Source organism: Chrysemys picta, chromosome 1 (genome assembly GCF_011386835.1).
Source record: "Chrysemys picta bellii isolate R12L10 chromosome 1, ASM1138683v2, whole genome shotgun sequence".
Taxonomy (NCBI): Eukaryota; Metazoa; Chordata; order Testudines; family Emydidae; genus Chrysemys; species Chrysemys picta.
Genome location: NC_088791.1, coordinates 221,502,628 through 221,528,222, shown reverse-complemented (window position 1 = coordinate 221,528,222; position 25,595 = coordinate 221,502,628). Strand labels below are relative to the sequence as shown.

At 43.5% G+C, this 25,595-nt stretch overlaps 1 protein-coding gene across 1 annotated transcript; it reads left to right on the top strand.

The window, feature by feature from the left end:
- The first annotated feature begins 1,647 nt into the window (after window positions 1–1,647).
- LOC101942802 (toll-like receptor 8) lies at window positions 1,648–21,842 on the top strand. Its single transcript, XM_008172075.3, has 3 exons — window positions 1,648–1,797; window positions 14,959–15,151; window positions 18,179–21,842. The coding sequence occupies exon 3, from the start codon at window positions 18,185–18,187 to the stop codon at window positions 21,305–21,307; it is 3,123 nt and encodes a 1,040-aa protein (XP_008170297.2). The 5' UTR covers window positions 1,648–1,797; window positions 14,959–15,151; window positions 18,179–18,184; the 3' UTR covers window positions 21,308–21,842.
- Window positions 21,843–25,595: the final 3,753 nt, after the last annotated feature.

The window sequence follows — 25,595 nt, the reverse complement described above, 5'->3', positions numbered from 1 at the left end:
GAAATGCCAAGACCTTTACATTCCCTTTCTGCTCCTTATTGGATGCCCTGTAATATTTGTGTATGTAACTGAACCTGTGTAATTTACTGTATTCAACTGTTATTCAATCCTCCCTTCAATCTGCACATGTGCAATGTTCTGCATTCTCAATAGTACAGCATTTCACCCTTGTGATAACAAGCATTTTACTACAAGTTGTGATTTTTCCATTCACCATAGAAGATTTTTTTTTTTTAAAGTGGGGTGTGAGGAAAGGGAATAGCTCCTATCCAACCTGACCTGAGGGGCTGGGGGGGAGGGAGTTAGGAACAGCACCAGCTGTGAATAACTTAGGAAATAAGGAAACTAACCCACATCCTCCTTCTCTCCATTTCCGTTCTTTCAGCTGGAAAGTTACAGTTAGTTCATAATGAGCTACCAACCCATTTAGATGAAGCAACAGTTCATGCTTCTCTCCGAACTATTGCTTCAGAGCGCTCATGGACTAAAACACAGACTCTGCCTTGGTTTACATTTGGGTCACATTCTGAAGATGATCATTGCAAGCATACGATCTAAAGACTTTAAAAAAATGTATAGTTAAAGTACAAAATAGCAACTACCAGAAAAATACCTGGGCCCAGATCCTCCAAGGTATTTAGGAGTCAAACACCCATTGATTTCAATGGGAGTCAAGCACCTAAGTAACTTTGAGGATCTGGGCTCTGGTCACTGTCCTGGTGGATCTCAGCCCAATCTAACCACTGCTTGTAAGAAGAAGAAAAAAGGAAATAAACAGAATTATATGCAACAGATTGTTAGTAAATGCCCTAAATTATTTAGAGCTTGGATACCTCAGAGAAGAGAATGACAGTGAAGATCAGTTGAGGGGCTTGAGCCCTCTGCCTTAATTGTGAGAGGGTCTCAGAATGGAACTTGCTTACCCTGTTGGTCTACCAGAGCCAGATTTACAAATGGACTTAGGCACCTAACTGCCACTTTAGGCCCCTAAATCAACATTTAGATGCAACTGGCATTCACAGAACACCTGCTTGGCTGCTGCCTCACCTTGTGTAAACTAACTCCATGACTAAATTTTCACTGTAAAAGTTCCTTAGGCACCTATGTGTCTGCCTCTGGGCATGCACACTGCTGCCTCACATTGGTTGTCCACATGCCAAAGGCGCAGTGCAACAATCCAGGGGAAGCTAGGCATTCCTCCGCCTACCCCACCTGCAGCGCCTGAGCTGGTAGGTGTGGTCAGGGCATTGCTACCGGATTGGGGCCCATTCAGAATCTATGAGAAGGAAGTGCCCATTTTATAACTTTTATCCCAGTGGCTAGAGAACTTACCCAAGCTGTGGGAGATCCGGATTCAATCCCCCTCCACTGCTGTGACACACACATTGCAATTGTATGCAATAGCTGTGGGAACCATTTGGTGGTAAATATATGAATGGTTTACGTAACACTGTGGGCTGGGGATTCTATGTCACTTCAGGGGAAGGGTTGCTACAGTTCCACCAGGAACTAGAAACAGTGTGGGGTAATTAAAATGAATCACTTCCAGAGAGGTACCACTCCCAGGGGAGGTTGGCCTATACCAGTTCAAGCTGGGTTTTCCAGAGACCCACAGACAAAGAATAAACAGTCTGGGTTTAGATTAATTTGGAGCCTTTTTTGTGACCCAGCAAATGGACAGGATCTTTTGTCCAAGTTGGGATGACGGGGGAGGGTCTATGTGAGGGGCAAACCTTGCAGAAGGGTTGGAAAGACGTTGGCCTACTAGGACTCCATAAGATGGATGGGTCACTACTGGTAAGTTTCAGCATGTGTACATGAACTTTTATTGTTTTTAATGTATGTTTTCTTTGCAATACTGTTAACCATAAGAATAAATGTGCTTGCATAGAAAGAGCTGTGTGGTTACTGGTAACTGCTGGCAAGACACTGGTCATAGCCCTTGGCAAGAAAGCAAAGCATAGGCGCTGGCCATTAGGCAGACTTGCTTGCTGGGGATATTACAGTGTAAGGCCTGGTCTACACTACACAGTTAGGTCCATGTGAGGCAGCTTACGTTGACCTAATTATGTCAGTGTGTACACTACAGCCTTCTCCCGCTGATGTAAGCGCACTACTACACTGACATAATAACTCCACCTCCAGGAGAGGCGTAGCATTTGTGTCAGTGTGGTTAGGACCAGGCGACGCAGTCTCTGTGTAGACACTGCCTTACTTACATCGGCTGTTGGCTGGCTTGTCAACTTCAGAGCTCCATGCTGAAGCCGTGAAATTGACAAGAAAGTTGAGCAGCCAGAGCCAGGGGGCCCCCCACTCCCAGCCAGTCTGCTGCCCGGAGGCTCCCCACTCAGTGAACCAAGAAGCCCGGGCAGCTGACACCCACTCCCAGCAGGGAATAGGGAGGTGTGAAGCCCAGGTGGCTGGCCCCCGCTCCCGGCAGTGAGACCTGAGAGCCCAGGGGGCAGCTGGGCTCCCTGTGAGAAGCTGTAAGGGGTGAGAGCCCTGGCTCTCAGTCCCCCACACTGCACCTCTTCAGTCGGTGGAAGCACTCCTAGTGAGGACGCCCACCACCAACAGAAGGAGGGTAGTGTGGATGTCACCCACCGCGGTCCTGTCAGCGACCATCATCCAGCCATCAGCCACCTAACATAGATCGACTTAAGTCTGTAGTATAGACATGCCCTAAGGCAGGGGGCAGTGCAGCCTTAAAAATGCCTGGTTAGAAGGCAGAGAGAAGTGGCTCCACCCAGCGATGACCCATACCTGCCGATGGGGGGGGGGGGGGCAGAATGAGGGCAACAGCTTCAGCAGGTGTTCCTGAGCATGCTCAGTGTGTGTGAACATGCTCAGTAGAAGCCAAGCAGAGTGGTAATGGCTGGGAACAGGAAACTTTAAGTGGAGGGGGAATACATGTGCAGTTACACTGAAACTGTGACACCCACCTTATAACTTTCAGCCAAGGGTTAGAGCACTTAACCAGACTGTAGGAGACTCAGGTTCACTTCTTCCTTCTGCCCAAGGGGGTGAACAGAGGTCTCCCCCATCTCAGGAGAGTGCTCTAACCACTGACCTATGGGGTATTCTGAGATTCCCTCAGTCTCTCGTGTGGAAGCTGTTGCACTATAGATAACTAACTCACTGGAGCAAGGACAATGTATCCCACCTCCGCATGTCATTACCTTCATCACCAAGCGATCGAGTCATTTTCTTTGTCTCTGCTCCAATTACTATTCCAGTACTTAGCCCGATTGGAATAGCTTGGAAGGAGCTGCATACCAAACTATCCCAGCGCTCAGTCGAATGGGCACACTTGTGGAATGTGGGTGAACCCTATCTGAGTCCTTTCTCCCTGTCAGACATGGGGGCCAGGGGGATTGAACCTCAGTCTCCTGCAGGGTGGATGAGTGCTCTAATTACTAGGCATCTCTTCTGGCATTTCTTGCACAAAACAGTTTAGGCACCTGTCTCTTGGAGAGGGTTCACGGTTGTAAGCTGAAGCATTGAATTCCCTGAGAGGGTGTGAGTTAGGACCCACTCTCTTGTCAACATCTTCATTTGGCTAGTTTAGGCCAGGAGCCGCCTCGCATGCTGACTTTTGTGGAGGCCACTCTGAGCTATCCATCTCTCCCCGTTCATTGTATAGGGCCTAACTCAGGCATTGTGGATCCCAGTGATTTTCTATGCGCCTAAAAATTAGGTGTTGCAACACAATGCCTCAAACCCTTTCTGAATCTGGCTCCCAGTGTCTGACTTTATTTACTTTCAGGTCACACTGCAAAGCTTGTCTTTGTCTATATATAGTTAATTATGGTACAGATTTCAAGCCTTTGAAGTCAGTGGGCCTCAATGTGGGAGGAATGACAACTTGGTCCTATATTAACACATAGAGAATGGTGCAAATCTGGAAGCCTGTTAGCAACATTTTGGTGAACAAAGCCCCCACATGTTTCATAAATATGTTATTTCTGTTGAAATAGCGTAACCAACTACTGACTACACTCAACACTTCTTAGCCTATGGCAAGATCATAGCATCTAATGGGATGGCTTTGACAGAATTAGCAATATTTTATTGGCAGTCACAAGTGCTGTAGGGATGTGCCCCTCTATACCTTAATTATAGTGTGACCATCATAATACTATGATCATCTTGATTGTAAATACATCTTTGGTTACAGCTGATTAATTGCAGGACCCATCCTTCCTTAGCTGGTGCCGTGCTAACATGAGCAGGACTAAGGGGCAGGTGTGGACTAAATAAGACGTCCTGTTGTGCAGCTGGTACTATGCTTTGAAACCCCAGATCATGTTGCTTTTTGTTCTTCAGCACTAACATGTGGGAATCCCTCTGGTGATAGATACACTGTAAATATAAAGCAGGCATACTATGTTGCAGACAGGGTGTTGTATGAGGGACCATCACAATAGTAGTTGAGAGCTAAAACCAAAAGGAGGGTGGGAGGCTGGCTGTGTGTGGGCTGCCAGTGGAACCAACTGTTAAGCAACATTGCACACCAAAAATAGAAAATGTACTTCTTGCCTTGTCATCTGCGTTTCCTGCCTCCATGCTTGCTGAGCCCTGCTTTGCAAAGGCCTCTCAAAACAAGAGCTGTAGTAGAGCGCGCATCTGAAAAACCGGAGAACCAAGTCTAATTTTCCCACTGATTAATGATAATAGCACTTATACAGCACTTTTCATCCAGGGATCTCAAATCACTTTTACTAGTTGTACTGTCCCCACTTTTACAGATGGGGAAATTGACACCCAGCTCAATCAAGTGATTCCCACAAGATCACGCAGCAAACCAGTGGCAAAACTAAGAGCAGAAGGCAGGTCTTCTGGTTGTTAGTCTAGTAACCTAGCCACTAACCTGTGCTATCACGTCATTAGTACATACTGACCAATGTCTAAACATGGTTATGTATTTATGAAGCTATTTGATTTTTTTGTGTCAAATTTGGGAGCTGGAGGGGGGGAGGGGTAAGGTTCTGAATTTGGGACAGGACAGTATTGAATCCATATGAGAGGCTTAAAGAAGGCACATCTGAGTCCTCTGTGACTTCTTTTCTGGGCTCATCAATACAAAAACCCCTGGCATTTAAAATGATTTTTTTTGTTTTTATGTAGGGTTTCCCTAACCCCACAAGATAACAATTTCTGATATGAAGGCGGGGTGGCAGAGCAGCGGCTAACCCTAAATTAGTGATTTTCTTTTTCCACCAGTTATTTTTCTTTCTTTCTCTTACTAAGGTATGTTGCAGGCAGCAAAACTTCTCAGTGGAAGCAAACCTGGTAGATTTGACCTTTTGAAGAGATGACAGAAACAAACAAAAATACGTTTTTGCTAGTGCAGTTTCAGAAAAAATTGAGAAAATGGTTTGTTTTTGTTTTTTTTAATCTCTATATTACAGATGGCTGGGACATTTTAAAAACAATTGCAACCAATTCATACAATGACTGCAAAGTTGTGAATTTGCAAACTGAAGACCCTGGGTCGAACTTCAGTCTCAAGCACTTTTTTCCTGACTCTTCCAGCCCCTTTATCACCACCGTTCTATTCTCAGTAATAGCTGCACACCAGACGCATTATATCAGTGAGCTAGCTCAGTGGTGAGAATGCATCTGAAAGGACCTGCTGTTTACATAGCAAAAATATAATCCATGGTCTTCTCTTTTCTTACATATGTTGTACTCCACTTTAAAGAGAGTGATTGTCTTTTGTAAGCACGCTATCAAGCATAGGTCTTTTTCCCCTTAAAAGGCTTTTTCATTTTTGCTTTCCTAATTGAAAAGCTGCTTTTTCATTGAAATGACTCAATGGAAACAGTTATTTAAACATAAGAGTTCCTGAAGCAGAGTGTGTATGAATTGTAAGTCTTTGTTTTCTGGTTGTCACATGAGACTGCCACAAAATCACACCTCTCCAGTGTTTCAGGCCTGAATGTGTATGTGAAAGACCATCATTCCTTTAGCAATAATGCTCTGAATATGAGGAAGCAAAAGTTCACAATAAAATGTGTGACTATAATTATCTCCCCATACTGTCATTGTTGACTAAGAGAAGCTTGGGGGTAGCTTCACAGAAGGAAGTAGGTGCCTGTCACTTTAGGCACCTAAATCTGAGAATCAGGCCCCATGGGATTCATAAAACTCCTGCTCTGCTGCTGCTGCCTAATCCTGTAGGTGCCTAAACTCAATTGGCATCTAAGTTTTTGCCGTCAAAGCTGCCTCTGGTGAAATGGGATTTAAACACAGTTCTGTTACCTCTCGGGGCATGCCCTATCCCCTGGGGTACAGACTATTTTGGTGCAAGTGAGTCTCATTCTTGCCTATTGAAGCTGTTCCACTATGAAATAATGAAAGAGTCATTGGGCCGGCGAAAGCAAGAAAGAGAGCATGAGTCGGAGAATGACGCTGTAGCCTGTGGTTAGAGCATTCATCTGGGAGGTGATTGAGCCAGGCTTCAGTCCCCTTGCTCCGATAGCACTTTCATTAGTCACCCACTGCGGAACATCTTCAGCAGGAGAGACTGGCATAGCCCAGTGGTTTGGGCACTCACCTGAGATGTGGCAGAGCCTTCTTCAAGCCCTTTCTCCCCTTGAGCACAGGAGGTATTTGAACTGGGGGGGGGGGGAGTCTCCTACATCCCAGGTGAGTACTCCAACCATGGGGCTAAAAGTTGCAAGGACAGTCCTCTTCTCCCCCCTTTTTTGCTAACAGTATAGGTGCCTACTGTCAAGAGAGGAGTCAAAGCTGAGAATCTCAAGCAAGGCTAGGTGCCTTCCTTCAGCCTGGACTCTGGCGCCTATCTCCATGAGAGGGGCAGGGCTTAGGACACCCCCATCTCCTTTGCATCTCCCACTGGCAAGCTTAGCTACGGAGCTGCCGAGCCTGCTGGCTTTTGTCAATCCTATGCTCAGGTGCCTAATCTCTCCCCATTCATCGTCTAGGGAGCCTAGGCACCTAACTCAGGCTTTGTGAATCCCAGTGATTATTCTAGGTGTCATGCAGCATCACCAAACCAAATCTAACCTTTGACTGCTTTTTTTGTGCTTTTGTCTGCCTTAGAGAAGCAGGTCATGCTATGTAAAGGTAGAGATGTGATGAAGCAGCAACAACCACAAAACTGGTGTTTTGTTGTTGCTGTTTTCCTTTTGGCCAACATATAATAAAAATCCCTCACACAGCACATACAGGTGTCATATGTTCTCTCATCTCATATAGTCTTAGTACATTTTTCCAGGCTCCCACTACCATAGAAAGTCTAATGTCCCAAATCCCCATGTCTTTCTCCACACCTTCCTGATTAGTTATTCTATTCATGTACAGGAGATGCGAACAGGCATAAAGAAGTAGATGGCACCAGTATTTGCACTAACATGGACAAGGGGCACTGTGCAGAAGTGATATATGCAGTGTTATGTAGGCTTTTGATTGTTCTCTATGCCCTCCTGTAATTGGCATGGAAACCCATAAGTATGGCAATGCCATCCAGGCAGAAAGGCCTGTATATATAACAATGAGCCAAATTCTACAGCTCTTTCCTAAGCTTTGTGCTGGCAACAGTCTACGTGCAGTCATTCCACACACCTACCTCCTCAAACCAGATATGCTGGGGAGGAATAGCTTCTCAGGGCTGGGGCCTGCCACCACTGGGAGTGAGAAACTATACCAGCAGCAACCAAAGCTATTCCTCCAGGTAGGGTGGGGAGAAGGAGAGGAGAAAACAGTGGCTCAGGTGGGGCCCCCTCCAGCCAGACACCAGCAGGAGAAAGCCCCCACCCCACCCAGTGACATGAGGTTTCCAATAGTCTCATATGCTAGTCATGGGGGCTGACTGAAGAACTCCCAGAGGCAGAGCTAACCATCTTTGGTATTGAATCAGCAGTTAGAGCTCCTGCAAGAGCAGGCAGAGGTAGTTTGGCCCAAACTATCCCTATCCCATAGGAACCAAGACATCTGTGTGGGGCCTGTCAGTCACTGGCCCATGACAATCCTGGACCCTGCTGTTGACCCTGGACACCTGCAGCAAACCTCTTGACAGAGGCCCTTCTCCCTCAGACAGAAAAGGAAACAGGCAAAGCTCCTCTCCTGGCCTCTAATGAATGACGGTGCCAGCTTTCTGGTTGTGGGAGAGGAGAAATGTTCACAAAATGGCATGTGTACAGTTGCCATGTGGAGTAAGAATAGAAGGTGGTAGGAGGGAGAAGGAGGGTGGCTGAGGAAGGCACATTGGACCCTGGAAGGGAATTTTAGTGGGTTAGGACCACACACCCTCAATTTTTGTACATATTGTGGAACAAGATGTGCAAACAAGTAAGTAACCTTGTGACCTTATTTTTGTAATCCTCATCAGCCCATCCCCCTATTTCGCCAGCTGTTGCTTGTAAAATGTCTTGTTGGGTAATATCATCCATGCAAAGGAGTAAGAGTAGAGGCCTGGGTTATGTTTACTGTTAGATTGCATGCTCTTTAGGGGAACCTGGGGTGAGGTGGGGTGGGGTGGAGTGGAGAGGGATGGGTGGAGAATGTGTCAGGCTATATGGTCTGTAAGGCAACTAGCACACTATAGTTGCTACAAATAAATAAATAAATAAATATGTGAAAGACATTGAGTAAAGACTTCTGCACACTGCTGCTTCATTAGAGGCACAGGCAATGCCTCAACTTCTGCTTTAAAGGAGATGTTTGAGCATGGAAGAACGCCTGCACAAAAGTTAATGACATGGGCTGAATTAATTTTTTCCATTGCTTTGCCTTGGGACTGGTGGGTATGTCATGGTGGTGGTAAGACACTGCACTTCTCTCTAGTCCAGGGGTGGGCAAACTGTGGCCTGGGGGCCTCGTCCAGCCCTCCAGATGTTTTAACCCGGCCCTCGAGCTCCCGCCAGGGAGCGGGATCTGGGGCTTGCCCTGCTCGGCTCCTGGAAGCTGCGGCATGTCCCCCCACCGACTCTATATGTGAGGCAGCCTGGGGGCTCTGCATGCGGCCAATGGGAGCTGCAGGGGCAGCGCCTGTGGACGGGGCAGCGTACGGAGCTGCCTGGCCATGTCGCCGCACAGGAGCTGGAGTGGGGACATGCCGTTTCTTCTGGGAGCTGCTTGACGTAAGCGCCGCATGGAGCCTGCACCCCTGAACCTCTCCCATGCCCCAACCCCCTACCCCAGCCCTGATCCCCCTCTGCCCACTGAACCCCTCCAGCCCGGAGCAACCTCCTGCACCCCCAACCACTCATCCCCAGCCCCACCCCAGAGCCTGCACCTCCAGCCGGAGCCCTCACCCTCTCCCCTCACACCCAACCCCAGCCCAGAGCCCCCTCCTGCACCCTGAACTCCTCATTTCTGGTCCCACCCCAGAGCCCACTCCCCAGCCAGAGCCCTCACCCCCTCCTGCACCCTAACCCCCAATTTCATGGCATTTATGGCCCCGCCCTACAATTTCCATTCTCAGATGTGGCCTTCGGGCCAAAAAGTTTGCCCACCCCTGCTCTAGTCCCATCTCCAGCCATGGAACACTGCAGAAGGCTAATGGGGGCAGGGATGGCCAGGGCCACAGAAGTAGCTGACCATCCGCCCCTGTAGAGAGGGCCAGCTTTAGACCAATTCAACCAATTCCCCTGAATCGGGCCCCGTGCCTCAGAGGGCCCCGCGCCCAGGCCCCAGTATGGTGTACCAGCGTGGCCTGGCTTCCCCAGGGGGCAATTTAAAGGGCCTGGGGCTCCCAGCAGGGGCTGGAGGCCCAGGCCCTTTAAATTGCCACCAGAGCCCCACTGCTGGAGCCCTGGGGTAGGGCTGCAGGGCTCTGGGGGCCATTTAAAAAGTCCGGGGCTCCCACTGCCTCTACTGCCCCGGCCCTTTAAATAGCCGCTGGAGCCCTACCGCCTCCCCAGGGTTCCCTCGGCTATTTAAAGGGCTGGAGCGGTAGAAGCAGGGGAGCCCCGGGCCCTTTAAATAGCCCCCAGAGCCCTGGGGTAGCGGGGGTTCGGGGGCTATTTAAAGGGCTGGGGTTCCAGCTGCCTCTGCTGCACCCCCTGCCTGCACCCCCTGCTCTGCCTGCAGCCAGCCCCTGCTGCACCCCCTGCCTGCACCAGCCCCACCCGCCCTGCAGCCAGCTCTGCACCTCCTGCCCACAGCCAACCCTTGCTGCACCCTCTGCCCTGTTTCCAGCCAACCCCTGCCGCACCCCCCGGCGGTCCTGCCCAAAGCCAGCCAGCCCCACACACCCCTCTACCCGCACCAGTCCTGCACCCCCCGCCCTGTCCCCCCGCCCTGCCTGCAGCCAGCCCCGCACCTCCTGCCTTGTCTCCAGCCAACCTCTGCCGCACCCTCCTGCCTGAAGCCAGCCAGTCCCGCACTCCTCTGTCTCCAGCCCTGCCAACCCCTGCCACACACCCCTGCGACCCTGCCTGCAGCCAGCCAGCCCGCCCCACACCCCCCTGTCTCCAGCCAGCCCTGCACCCCTTGCCCTGCCTACAGCCAGACCCTACCTCCAGTCAGCCCCTGCCCTGCCTCCAGCCAGCTCCATGTCCACTGGTGCCCTGCAGTTCCCAGGGCAGTAACCCTGCACACCTGCTTCAATGAGGGGGGGCAGGGAGCAGCTGGGACCCACACATGTGCAGGTGCGCCGCCAGCTTTTCTGCCACCCTAGGCGGCGGATGGTCCCGCCCCGAAATGCTGCCCCCCCCCAGAGGCGATGGAAGGTTCCCGCCGCGGAAATACCGCCGCGGTCGCCGCCCCCCAAATCGCAGCACCCTAGGCGACTGCCTAGGTCGCCTAATGGGTTGCGCCAGCCCTGCACATGTACACACCACCCCCAGGGAGTGCCGGGGACCCACACATGTGAAACGGAGCTCATTAATAACCGATCAACAGCATATATGATGCAATGTACATAATATATAATTTTATTGTTTATATAGTTGTGGAAAGTAAATAATACATGGAAGAAATGAAAGGCTTTTTTTTTTACTTTTTTGTTTTTTGTTAATCATCCCTGCCAGGGCCCCACTGAAAATGTTCGAATTGGGCCCCGCATTTCCTAAAACCGGCCCTGCCTGTAGAGGTTACCCTCCGCATAGGAAATATGGACGGACAATCAGTCTCGTTGTTCATTTCAGATCAACATATACAGACACTTTTGCTGTTGCTTTCAGTACCCCCAAAACCCAGGTACTGTGGAAATATTTCTTATGTGTTGCAGGGATCACAGATGGCAGCAGATAACCCATACATATCCCACCATTCTTGTTTTAACCTTTACAAAGAAATATATTCATTTTCTTCTGTGTGGAAATTTCATGATTTTAGTAAACAATCCTACTAGAATGACACAAATTCCTTAATGCAGACACTGAGCTGCAAGAAAAGTGTGATTCAACAAGGGTAACATTTTCAAAAGCACCGAAGGGACTTAATAAGCAAAGTCCTATTTTCAAAAGTGACTTAGGAAACTAAATCTAATTGAAAGTCAATGGGACTTAGACACCTAAGTCACTGAGGCACTTTGAATGTGTTACATTTACAATGTTGCCCCAAATATTTTACTACTTATACAATAAACAAAATAATTATTTCTTGCACACAAGATGCCTGAACTCCTCACAAGAACTTTTAAAACAGAAGAGAGAGAACTATCCAATAAATGTTATTTTTATAATAAGAATATTAGGAAGAGTGACATGCTAGATATCTTTTTTAAAAAGAAGACCTTTAAAGACAAATAAAGGTATTTAAATGGTTCAAAAGAAACAAGAAATGTAAGATTACAAAACAAAAATGTGAGCGCGAAGAAATATAGTCATTTCTTGAACTACAATGGTTGCACAAACTAGTTTTTGTTCCTTTAAGTTCCCTAAGTTATTTCTGATATTAGTAGTTTGACAAATGAATAACTTTATTAATGTATATTGAAAATAAAATCTGTAGCTTTTGTTATACATTTCATATGCATGTATTTTAAATAGTTGAACATATTTTGGGATTCTGTGTTTAAATTATCATTATATGATGAATTTTATGTGAAGAGAAATATTGCAAAATTCAACAGAGTATTCCCAATACTCATCAACAGATATTCAACAATCCAAATGGATATTAATTGGCTTTATCTCTTCCCAGATTAGAGACAGCAAAACCAAACATTACACAAAAGTATCTATAATTAAAGTATGTACTGATTGAATTTGAAAATGCCATGAAAAAATATGGACTACAAAATTAGCAATATGTGCAAAACGCAAACAAATGCGTGAAACTTCACATAAATGGCTGTTATCTTTGATGCACAAAATTGATGACTGTATCCTTTGCTGATGATAACATTTATTTGGCACTTTACATAGTCACAGCATTCTACAGTCATTAATTATGCACACTGGGAACACATTCAAGTACTACATTGTTACTGTGATTTACAGTGATTGTTGTGAAAAGAACAGCTAAAAAATGGAGCACAGTAAATTGTATCGTGCACTTTGCAAATATATGAAATAATGTTGTATAAAATCTAGTCTGGAATGGACAATTGACAGTTGATATTACATGCTAGTTCTCCAAACTCACCTGGCCAGAGCTCTGGCAATCAAATGAGAGCTGTGAATATAAGTGGATGCACTCTGTGAAAACAGAACTAGTGAATAATTGTATGACACAAAATGGAGACTGGTTAATTTTAATTCATACACTTGACTGAAATAGGGTTGTGTTTGTGGTGGCAACTTCACAGAAGCAGTTAGGCAGTGTTTCCTGCCACTCGTAGACCAGGTATCTACCATAAAGCGAGCTAATACATTGAGACTAACAAAGGTACATGAATATATTGTATATAAGGGGTGTGTGGTTGCTACATGTTAATGTGACATAATATAAAGAGCTGTGGATTCAATCCAAGCACACTCTCTCTCTCGTGCAAAAGATTTTAAATATCCTATATACAATGTTTTAGGCCTGTTAATCTTTTGGCAGTTCATACTTTCCTCCTCTAGCATAAAACCCTATGATCAGGGCAATACCAGCCAGGCAGAGGAGCAACAGAAACCATTAATAGATTTTAGTGCCAGAAGGGATCAGTGTGATCATCCAACCTAATCTGACTTCCTCCATAACACAGGCCATTGAATTTCACCCAGTAATTCCTGCAGAAAGTCCATAGCTTCTGGTGCCAGAGTATATCTTTTAGGAAGACATCCACACTCGATTTAAAGACGTCAAGTGATGGAGAATTCACCACACCCTTTCGTAGGTTGTTCCAATATTTAAAATCTTTTGCATGAGAGAGAATGTCCTAACCTTCACTTTAATAAAATACATAGCTTGAGCTTCGTAAGGCTCTCTCACCATAATGCAGAATTTCCAGACCTCAAATAAGTGCATTAGTGCAGCAACTGAGTCTATGTGCCAAATTCCACAGTCCTTACTACTCCTGACTTCAGCGATGGCCATACTACAGCTTAAATCGGTATGTTATGTTGCTCAGGGATGTGAATTAGGCACTGCTCTTATTTATTAAGCTTTGGTTGCCAATAAGGGCATAGAAACAATGCCATATTAGGAGACTAGTAAAGTTAACTCAAATACCAAATAATCGTAATCATAAAGAATCCATAGGTTGAAATCAGTTTGCTTAAACTATTTGGCAAACAATTATGAATAATGTCTACATTTATAGAAGACAATGGAAAAGGGAACTACATTTGCCAACTATATTATTTATTCTGAATTGTTGTCTAGCTCTACTGAAGAGCGCACCGAAGTTTGGTTAACAGGCCTGGTAGAATTTTCATTACAGTGCCCAGCATTGTACACAATTTCCATTAAGAATGTCTTCCGATCTGCCTGTAGGGTGTCTAGCACAATGGGTCCTCAGCCTGAGTGGGGCCTTCGGGAACCACCGTGATACAAATAATAACAAAGGTTGTGAGCTGGTCTAATGGGCAGCTTTGCAAAAACACCTGGTGATCAGAGTTTACAATCAGATTGTACACCTGTGGAGAAATTGAGCTGCTCTGGAGGCAGAGTGCGCAGCCTCTTGTTTAAAAGGGAATACATTACATCACGGTCGAATGACTCTTGGCCAGATAATGCTGATGGGCCTTGAACATAGCCTTGTCTGTCTCCCTTGGCTAGAGGAAGGATTGCCATAATATAGGGCATATAGGCTGATGGATAAGTAGAGAAGGCAAATTAAATAATGCATAGAATATTGGCACCCCCAAAGAATCCCTCCCAGCAAAAAACAGAACAAACCCCACAGGATCACACTATGACAAACATTTAGGTTTGACTTCAAATGAAACAAGCACTTAAATCTTCATTTCCTTACTAAATAATTAAAATTAATACCTCTCTCTTTTACTTCCAGGTCATTCTCTCTCCTTTGTTGTTAGTTTTGATGTGTTATTCTCATGTTTACGTCTAATGTTGTTTTGACTTTTCTACTATTGCTCTTTAGTCATACTCTTTCGCTTTCATAAGTTCCTGATAACAAATAGCATTTTCTAAATATGGTTAACTGCTACCCTGAAGGAGCCCAAAGTGCTTTAAAGAATTTCACAAGTACGGTAGCTATTCTATCTTAGCAAGATTACACAACAGTGTCACCGGAGAGGAATGAAGAATAACTTCTAGTAAAACTAAATGGGGGAATTTATGTATGCAGAATGTCATTATCAAAAATAGAATTCAGCCAGGCCACAGGACCATACCCCTAGTCTTGTGGAATAATTCCATCTGAAGTTTAACTGACCATAAATGGTCTGAGCCTTTATTTCCCCCCCCTCATCATGAAGACATGTAGTTCATATTTCCTAATTTTTGATTCTACTTGCTTTTAATCTTCCTCTTTACTCCCCTTCACTTCCTGTTTTGTGGGGGCTTGTGTAAATAAAATCATATGCCTCAACCTTAACATTGGAATAGTCTCTCTAATCATCATAATACTAGTTTTGGATTTACTTTCAGATGGAGAAGTATTTCATGCCAACCACTCAGTAGGAGAAGTTTTATCTATATGGCTTAAAAGAATGTCCTGAAGGCAGATTTTGTGCCAGCCTACAATGTAGAAGACCACTTAGGAAAGTGCACATTCTCTTAACTGCATCACTACACTAGAATCATCTACGTAGTTGCTAGTGTTGATTCTTCATTTCTGCAAGTAAGTGATTAAATCTCTCTGCTGAAACTCACAGGTCAACAATTCTTTAACATAAATGTATTTGACTATTACTCTCTCTATCTTTGTGAGCTTGTGCCAGTGTGCGGTGTGTGTGACAGAGTGATAGCTAGACATGTTTAGACAGGAGTATTACATATTGTGCCAAACTTCTTGCTATTTCTTAGGATATGCTCTCATTAAATTTTTAACGCATATGATTTGTAGCATAGTATCTATCCTATCTTAACAATAGTCAGTTGATATTCAAAATATCTCCTAATCTCCTGTTGTGTGTGTGTGTGTGTGTGTACACTCACTTACATACACCCATACTGAACCTGAAATCAGGAGATATTTTACTATCAATTGAGTGTTGTATGTATGTGTGTGTGTATATACACACACACACACACACACACACACGAGGTGGGACAGTACTGAAGGCCTTACACAAAGCAAGATTCTTCTACACACGGGAATTAAACTCTGTGAGACTCTGCTCAAGGAATTGCCTCCAAATTCTGCCATCAAAGGAAGGTGACAGAGTTTGGATTCTGGAGAATAGAGAGTGGTTCATCCTCCAGACCTGTGACTGGCAGAAGGGATCTGCTGGAGATGCTGAACCATCCACTTGAAGGATGTGGACAACGTTTTCAGTAATGTGTGCCTAAAGCTAGGCTTCTCAATAAATGGCTTGATTTTCGAAAGTGCTGAGCCTCCAGCACCTCTCATTGAAGGCAGCTGCTAAATGATTAGTGCTTTTGAAAATCAAGCCCCTTTTTTATGAGTGTAAATATGGATTTAGGAGCTTAACTTTAAGCACCTATTTTGGAGAGCATTGCCTTGAGCCTCTGCACTCACTTCAGGTCCCAGCTCTCTGTTTGTGTGGCTCCCATGGGAGTTACTAAGAACTAAATAAAAACTCAATAAAAAATTAGTTAAAATCTCATGTATGAATATATTTGTGTGTGAGAGTGTACTGTGTGATATGATTTTTTTAGTATATTTTTCTTGTTAAAGAAAAAGTTCAGCACCTCAGCCATTGCTGAGGCACCATTTTATTCCCCTTCTCATTAATTAATGGACCTACTTTCCCCCAAGCATTTCCAAGACAGAGGAAAGTAGTTACTAAGAAAGGACTCAGGGATCATCACAGAGAATTGCCTCAACAGGCGCTCGCAGGACTATGCTGCGGCAACAAGGGGTACTGTGATCCAGGGATGTATAAATAGGGGAAATTCAGGTAGAAGTAGGGAAGTGATCTTGCCTCTGTACGCAGCGTTGGTAAGATTGCTACTAGATTACATGTATGCTTATGGTGTCTGCCCCTCAAGAGTGATGAAGAAACACTAGAGAGAGTTCAATAGAGGCCACAGAAATGATATAGGGGCTAGAAAACAAGACTTATGATGTGAGGCTTAAAGAGAGAAACTCTTTCAGCTTATTGAAGGGAAAGTTGAGAGGTGGCTTGATCACTGAATCGAGGCATCACACAGGGAAAAGATATCGGATAGTGGGCGGCTTTTCAACCTTGCAGACTATATCCAATGGCTGGAAGGTGAATTTAGACAAATTCAACCTTGAAATAAGATGCAATTTCCTAGCTGTGAGGGTGATTAAACACTGGAAGAGTTTACCAGGGAGGTGGTGTACTAGCCATCACTTGGAGTCTTTAAGACCTATTAGGTATCTTTCTAAAAGACGTGCTTTACTCTAGCTTCTGGGAGAAATTCTACAGCCTGTGTGTGTTGAGGTTAGTTGGGGAGGGTCAGCCTGGTTGGTCGTGGTGGTTTCATCTGGCCTTGGAGTCTGTGAATATGAGTCCCCTTGTTCATCTCTTCCTTCATGGACCTTGAGGAGACTGGGATTGCCTACATTTCCTTCAATATGCTCATCACACTTGTAGCTCTGCATTAAGATAATGGGTCTAATCAAATCTCATGCTTCAGGGCTTCAGCTGGTTGCCTGCAGGGATCAGGAAGAATTTGTTTTCCCTGATGCACAATTATAATTGTAATTTATCACTTTCCTTTGAAGCATTAAAGATTAGCCGTGGTGAGAGATGGAATACTGGTTGGAGTGGACTGATGCTTTGAAGTGGTACAGAGAATCCTCTGTCATAGATGCCTGGCTAGTGTATCTTGCTCATGTGCTCAGGGTCCAGCTGATCACCAGATTTGGGATCTGGAATCTCCCACCAGGTCATATTGCCAGGGACCTGGGTTTGGTTTTTTTGTTTTGCCTTCCTCTGCAGCATGGAGTGTGGGTTGCCTGCCAGGATCACCTTGGCATTTCTCACCTAATTAATTCAAAGACACTGCACAAGTTGATCTCTAGAGTACAGTTTAACTTTAATTTGACCACTTAACATATGTTAAAGGCACACTGCCATGTCTATACTAGGCTGTTAACACATGCTAGCTAATATGTGCTAGCTAAGACCCTCAAAAGCAAGTCTTAGGAGGACAGGAAAAGTAGTGTAAAGAGCCAAGAGAGTGAAAGCTGAAGGAATTTTTAGTCAGACTGTTTAAAACTCTGTTTGTTTTTGTAAACTCCTATTTAACAATGATTAATTAGCCTTTTGGATAAAGGAAGCATTTGTTAAATATTCCACACCCTAACCCTTTTCATTGAAGTACTAAAAATATAGTAGTGATTAAACAAAACCAGGGTAATGAGTACAACTCATCAAAATCTTACAATGTCCTTCTCGCTCAAAGAACTTAACAGAAATTTCCCTCAGAAATAGTGCTTTCTGTTAAAAATTAATTTATTCCATTTTGGACAGGATACAGTGTATGTAACAACAGTAATAAAATAACTGAAATTATGTTGCTGGTCAATTTTGATAACAATCACAAATTGCCTGTACACTATGCTAGTAGTATGTTTTGTTTGTATTTTTGTGGTTTGGACACACATTTAAAAATTATTAAGATTATAATGTGAAATATTATATGTGCATGAACAGCACTTGTCAACAACAATATACCAAAACCATTAATCTGCCTGTTTCTTTTTAATTAGGTAAATATGGCTACCATGCCCCACAACCTGCTCTTCCTACTCCTCTTGATTCAACCTGAGTTTGGTCTCTCCACTCATCATCAATGGGTTTCTAAGGACCTACCTTGTAAAATAAAAGCAAAACAGAATAGCTCCTCGATTCTCCTTGATTGTAGTAAACAAAAGCTGACATCAGTCCCTCAGGAAATATATACAAATGTTACTGGCTTGATATTGTCTTTCAACTGGATTGAAGAGATTTCTAAAGAGGATTTTCAGAACTTTAAGGACCTTACATTTTTTAAATTAAACTGGAATTGGCACGTTAAGCCAAAAGAATCTAATTTTGATTTGTCTCCAAAGCCTTTAAAAATACTAGATGCAACTTTTTCAAACTTAAGACACTTAAAGGAATTACATCTTAATGGCAATCAGCTAACCAAAGTGCCTGCAGGGATTTCACCTAGCATTACTTCACTAAGTCTAAAGTCCAATAAGATTATTACTATTAGCAAGAACACCTTCAAAGAACTCACAAAATTGAAGGAACTCTATATGGATCAGAACTGTTACTATGGTAATGCCTGTGAAAAACTTTTCAACATGGAAGAAGGGGCTTTTTCAGTCCTCACCAGTTTGACTGTGCTGTCACTTTCCTACAACAACTTGACCCGGGTGCCACCCAAACTGCCAGTGTCACTACAAGAACTTTATTTGAGTCATAACAAGATAAAGAACATCAGTCAAGAGGATTTTAAGAAACTAGTTCATCTAGAAGTTCTTGATTTAAGTGGGAACTGTCCAAAATGCTTCAATACGCCTTTTCCTTGTGAACCCTGCACTGGAAACTCTGCCATTCAAATACATCTTCTGGCATTCCAGAATCTTAAAAAATTAAAGATTTTGGTTCTATCCAGCACATCACTCACTAGTGTACCCGCTATTTGGTTTCAAAACATGCCAGAGCTAGAGGTGCTGCACCTTGCATCTAACTTCTTAATGAGCGAAATAGCTACTGGAGAATTCTTACAGAATTTATCTTCTTTAGAGGAACTTGACCTATCTTTCAACTACCAGAAACAAATATACTCACGATATCTAACCCTCTCACCATACTTTTCTTCTCTAGTATCTCTAAAACGATTATATATTAAAGGTTATGTCTTCAAAGAATTAGATAAACTGCACTTGGAACCTTTGTTTGCTCTGAGAAAGCTAAATGTCCTTGATCTTGGGATAAATTTTATTAAAAGAGTTGATATGTCTGTCTTCCAGGCTTTTAGGAACCTCACAGAAATATACTTGAAAGAAAATAAAATATTCCCACAAACAACGGAAAAGCGTGGTTTTTTAAAATCATTTAACAAAGAGGACTATTTGATCAATCATCATCGGACCTTGGTGTGGAAACACAAGTTGAACCCTTCTGTCATATATTCTGATAAAAAAAAGCAATCACATTACTTCCTTGAACAGCTTTGTACCTCATATGGTACAGCCTTGGATTTGAGTTTAAACAATATCTTCTTCATTAACCCAAATCAGTTTAAAGGCATGGGGGATATAGCTTGTTTGAATTTGTCTTCAAATGCTCTTGGCCAGGCTTTCAATGGCACTGAATTAATCTATTTACCTAAACTCAGATATTTAGATCTCTCATTTAATAAACTGGATTTGACCAGTCACTCTGCATTTAAAGAACTACCTAACCTAGAGGTATTAGACCTTAGCTATAACAAGCACTATTTTCTAGTGACAGGTTTTTCACATCAGCTACTATTTACTGAAAACCTTCCTAAATTAAAAATTTTAAACTTAAGCTGGAATGACATTTCTGCACTAACAAAATTTGAACTAAGGAGTGACTCCCTTCAAAAACTAGACTTCAAAGGAAACCATCTTGATATCTTATGGAAAAATGGAGAAACGAATCACATACAATTGTTTAAGCATCTAAAAAAGCTGACACATCTTGACATCTCATACAACAGACTTCGAAATATCCCCACTAAGGCTTTCCAAAATCTGCCTCAGAACTTAACTAAATTGTATATAAATAACAACAAACTACATACCCTCAGCTGGGAAAATCTTAGATATTTTAAATCTCTGGAGTTGCTTGACTTAAGTCAGAACAAACTGAAGGCCGTTGATATCCAGTACAACTACACACAGTCCCTCCAGACTCTCCTGCTGAGGGAGAACAAGATTTCCAGGATTGTCGTTGGGTTGCCTGAGAGAGTCAGCAGCCTCCTCTACCTGGATTTGAGTTACAACCAACTGCAAGTCTTAAATCAGTCAACTTTCTTATCAGGACTTATACAACATTTGAAGATTTTAAAATTAAAAGGGAACCCGTTTGACTGCACCTGCAAAAACAGCAACTTCATAAGGTGGATTCAGAAAACCAAAACTCCGATCTCACAAGTAGCAAGAAACGTCATTTGCATGAACCCTGAGGACCAAAGACAGCATAGCATTCTCTTGATTGACCTGCATGCTTGCATTCTGGATACTGTTGCAGCAATATTATTTTATATTTCTTTCTTCACTATTATTAGCATTATGATAATAGCAGTTACTAAACATTTATTTTACTGGGATGTCTGGTATACTTATCGTTCTTGTATGGCAAAAATAAAAGGATACAAGAATATAGCCAGAGACAAAGCTCTCTATGATGCTTACATAGCCTATGATACTCAGGATGCGACAGTAACTGACTGGGTAATAAATGAGCTACGATTTCGACTAGAAGAAAACGAAGACAAGCACGTTCTGCTTTGTTTGGAGGAAAGGGACTGGGAGCCGGGAAAGGCTGTCATAGATAACCTTGCACAGAGCATCCATCACAGCAGAAAGACAATATTTGTTCTAACTGAAAGATATGTGAAAAATGGGAACTTTAAAACTGCTTTTTATATCGCTCTGCAGAGACTAATGGATGAGAATACAGACGTGATTGTGTTTATTCTACTGGAGCCGGTGCTACAGCATTCCCAGTACCTGAGGCTGAGAAGGAGGATCTGCAAGAGCTCTGTTCTTGACTGGCCTAAGAATCCACATGCTGAAGGTCTTTTCTGGCAAAGACTAAAAAGTGCAGTGCTAACTGATAATAGCATTCGAGATGATGGAGTGTACAGTATATAGGAAGGGATTACAACAGCTAGCTTTAATTCTCAAAAAATAACTTGTGATTTTCAGTGTCTCAGTATTTGGGTGCCAAATTTTAAATGCATTAAAAAGAGTCCTAATTTGGGGAGGAGGGTTGTTCAGCACTTTCTGAAAATCAGGCTGCTCTACGTTATCTCTTGCTGGACAACCAACATCACTGGTCACCTTTGAAAACTTTGGGTGGTTTTCTTAAAGTTTTATGGGGTGTACTCTATGGTAAGTACTTACAGTTTAATGTACCTGTTACACTGCTATATTGTACTGAAGAGAGTCTGCTTTACAAGGTTAAAGTAAAATAGCTAATATAAAATCATAGAGACAGAATTAATAACATACACAAACTTGCTGCATATAAACAGTATTTTTTTCTTTCTGTTCCTGTGCTACATTTTTCTGTAGTAGACTAAAGTGTATTCTCTAACAAGGCAATGTTTGCTAAGATAGTCACTTTTTTCTGTATCTTTATATTTATAGGCAATGTATTTATTACAACTTTATTTCTTGAAATATATATAAATTTGTATTTATAATTATATACAACATTCTATTATAAAATTTATGTTTACATAATAACTGCCTTCAGAATGTCAACTACTTGGGGCCCGGGCTCTGCTGCATGTATGTCAGGTTTAATCCTTTGTCAAGCACGATACACATTTATGATGCTATATTAATAATGACACTAGAAATTTTTTGTGGCGTTGATGGCTTCTTTGTGTCATAATGTCATTCAGACATCTGCCATTGCTTCATATTTTTTCTGTTACACTGTTAATAAGATGTCTTTTTATATATGTATGAGTATTAATTTTTATACGTTACACCACCTCATATAAAGGAACAGATAGACTGATTCTGGCTACTGGCCTATGCTTCCTAATAACCAATCTTCCTTTTTCTACATTGTCAACTGTATTTTCTTTAGAAACTGTTCACTAGTGATTTTAAGAGTAAATTCAAAATTGGGCATAAAGGTTAATATGCATATACAGAGGTGAGAATAAATATCTAGGTAAATGTATAAATAGGAATGTGCACATGTTATTGATACAGAGTTATAACTATCATTTGGTTCACAAACAACTGGTGCAGTATTGCTATACCAAGGGAGGAAAGTAGGATTTGACAAGGCATAGATTTATACAGGTGTTTGTTGTGGCAATGTTATACATGGAGACATACGCAAGCGGCTATTTTACAAATTGCTTGTGGTAGGAAGATGTGTGGTGTGACGAAGTTCCTCCTCTATCTTGGTGGGTCCTGCGCTTATTGGTGGATTTTCTTTCCTTAGAGATTCACTATGTGGGTTGGGGAACAGCCCAGAGACCTTCCCCTCTGGAAGGGCCCACAGTCCAGGTCAATTAGGAGGTTTGGGGGGAACCCGGGCCCACCCTCTACTCCAAGTTCCAGCCCAGGGCCCTGTGGACTGCAGTTGTCTATAGTGCCTCCTGTAACAGCTGCATGACAGCTACAACTCCCTGGGCTACTTCCCCATGGCCTCCTCCAAACACCTTCCTTATTCTCACCACAGGACCTTCCTCCTGGTGTCTGATAACGCTTGTGCTCCTCAGTCCTCCAGCAGCACAGCACACCCTCTCCCTCTCCCTCTCAGCTCCTTGCGCCTCTTGCTCCCAGCTCCTCACACTCCCACCACAAACTGAAGTGAGCTCCTCTTTAAAACCCAGGTGCCCTGATTAGCCTGCCTTAATTGATTCTTCTAGCAGCTTCTTCTTAATTGGCTCCAGATGTCCTAATTAGCCTGCCTGCCTTAACTGGTTCTAGCAGGTTCCTGATTACTCTAGTGCAGCCCCTGCTCTGGTCACTCAGGGAACAGAAAACTACTCATCCAGTGACCAGTATATTTGCCCTCTACCAGACTCCTGTACCCCACTGGTCTGGGTCTGTCACAGTGGGTAACTGGGTTTGTTCAGTTTGGGGATCATTATATGGATGATAAGCTGACATATTATTGGCTGGTTTTAAGTTGGGGCCATCATTTCTTTTTGTTTCATGTATGGTTTCCACAGAGTGTGAGGTAAAGCCCAGCGGTGTATATACTGCTTTTGGGACTGTCTAAGGGTTCTGCACCCTTTTAGCTCAAGTTATTTACACTAAGTTACGCCTCTTGAGTTAGCCTAGCTTGAGTGAAAGCAGCTATACTACAAAACAATGCTCGAGCCACACAGAATGATTGATTTAGCATCAGTGACACAGTTACTTTCTACTACATCACTACCTCAAGCATCAGCAGCACTTGGGCTTCAACCCATACGCCCCGTGTGGCCAGCTAGCTTGAGTTTGAAGCACCACCTAACTCGAGCTAGAGACTTTTGTGCGTGGACAAGAGTTGGGTTAGGGGCAACATTTGAGTTATATCTTGGACTAACACAGCAGTGAAACAACTCCCAATTCCAGCTGTGATCTGTTCCATCTCTCATATTTCTTTTAGTTTCTTAGCCACATCTCATTTGTAGCGCTTTCCTTCATGAGCCAGAATATTTTCTTGCATTTAAGCATTTTCTCGTAGTTGTCAATATTTTGAACGAGTATAGTCTGTTATGAACTGTTCTGAAAGTTCATGAAAAGGCCCACCAGGACATAAAAACAGGTCTAGTTTTTATCACGGTTTATGTCAAAGGTTTTCTGTAAATGTTCGTGAATGGGTGACCAGGCCCAGAAATTTGTGTGGGGACTGAGTTGCCCCTGTCCTGTCCAGCAGAGGTTGGAGCTATTCAAATTCATTTTGCTGGTCAACACTGGGAGCTAAAAGTGGCCTGTCACTAGTTGCTATTACAATTTTCTCCAGGAGGGTGAGAAGAGTGGTGCTTTGGGCATTTTGAAAATGTCTGATCACCTGCCATTTTATCATTATCCTGAAATTCTGATTTCTGTGCTACTTGTGTATGCTGTGACTTACCTGTTGAGAGCCGCATAGAGAGTAACAATACGTCTTTTTAAGCTTTAGGTTTAAACTTAGATTTCCTTCAGCCTTTTTGTTGCCTTTTCAGATCTTATCGGTTTTCAGGAATAGCTTGGATTTTCCCCTGTTGGAATCCATTCCTGCTACATACTGATACCTGGGGCCATTAATTCCATGGATCTAGCAAGTTTCCATGATAATGATAGTGTAATTGTAAATAACAGAAGCTATGAGTTTATTGAAATGAAAGCCCTGACACAGGGTTGGAAGGAAGGGGCTTAATTTGAGCAGTTGCACCCAAGCTAGTATCGTTAACGTGTATTTGGATGGGATAATGCAGGTATCATTCCACTAAAGACAAGGGTGTTACAATGGTGTAAAAATGGTGTAAATAAGAGAATAAGGCTCAACATTTTCAGTAACTTATAAAGAAAAAATAAAATGAAATAAACTTGCTTTTATTTAAACAAAGCAACTTTTACTGGTGGATACTCTGGGTTAACTCCAGATCCACCAACAAATTAGTTCATTCAAGAAAAACAAAATGTGAAACTTATATTTTGTTCTTTTCCTTTTGTTTACAGAAGGAGGAAGAAAAGTTGGCTAGTTTAGCCCAAAATAGGCTTTTCTCAAAGATATTAAGGCTATCTACTAGCTTTGTGGGGTGTTATTTATGTTTGATATAGAAAATAGGCTGATTTTTTTCAGTGCCCATACAACGTTACTCTAAGAGGTGTTATAACTGAAAGGTCCTTGAATGAACAGCATTGTAGGAGTGTTTATTGTGATCAAGTGAGCCACCTAGATACAGAAATATCTAAAAGTCACTTTGCTCACCATTGTGAGGGAGGGGTTCACAGTTCCTCACATGAATACTGCCACTGATTTCTATTTAAATAAAATTATTAGCTGACTTATTAATGTGACATTATTCACACTTTCGATGTACAGAATACCATTACACTTATGCTTCGCCTTTATTATAAAACTGTAAAACAGGGGTTGGCAACGTACGGCACGCGTGCCAAAGGTGGTACGCGAGCCCATTTGTGATGGCACGTGGCGGCAGGCTGAGCGGCTCAGCCCACTGCTGCTCCGGGGTTCCGGCTGCTGCCCCGTTGCCAGGCAGGGTCCCGGCCGCCGGCCCCACTCAGCACCCGCTGCTGGCCTGGGGACCCCCAAGGAACCCCAGGCTGGCAGCGGGCTGAGCAGGCCGGTGGCTGAGCCCCCGGCTAGCAGGAGCCGGCGGCCAGAACCCCAGAGTGGCAGTGGGCTGAGCTGCTCAGCCTGCTGGCGGCCTGGGGTTCCATTCACTCAGCCGGCAGCGGGCTGAGCGGGGCCGGC

What these genes read in the sequence shown, in the direction of transcription:
- LOC101942802 (XM_008172075.3), top strand. Translation starts at nt 18,185, where the DNA reads ATGGCTACCATGCCCCACAACCTGCTCTTCCTACTCCTCTTGATTCAA.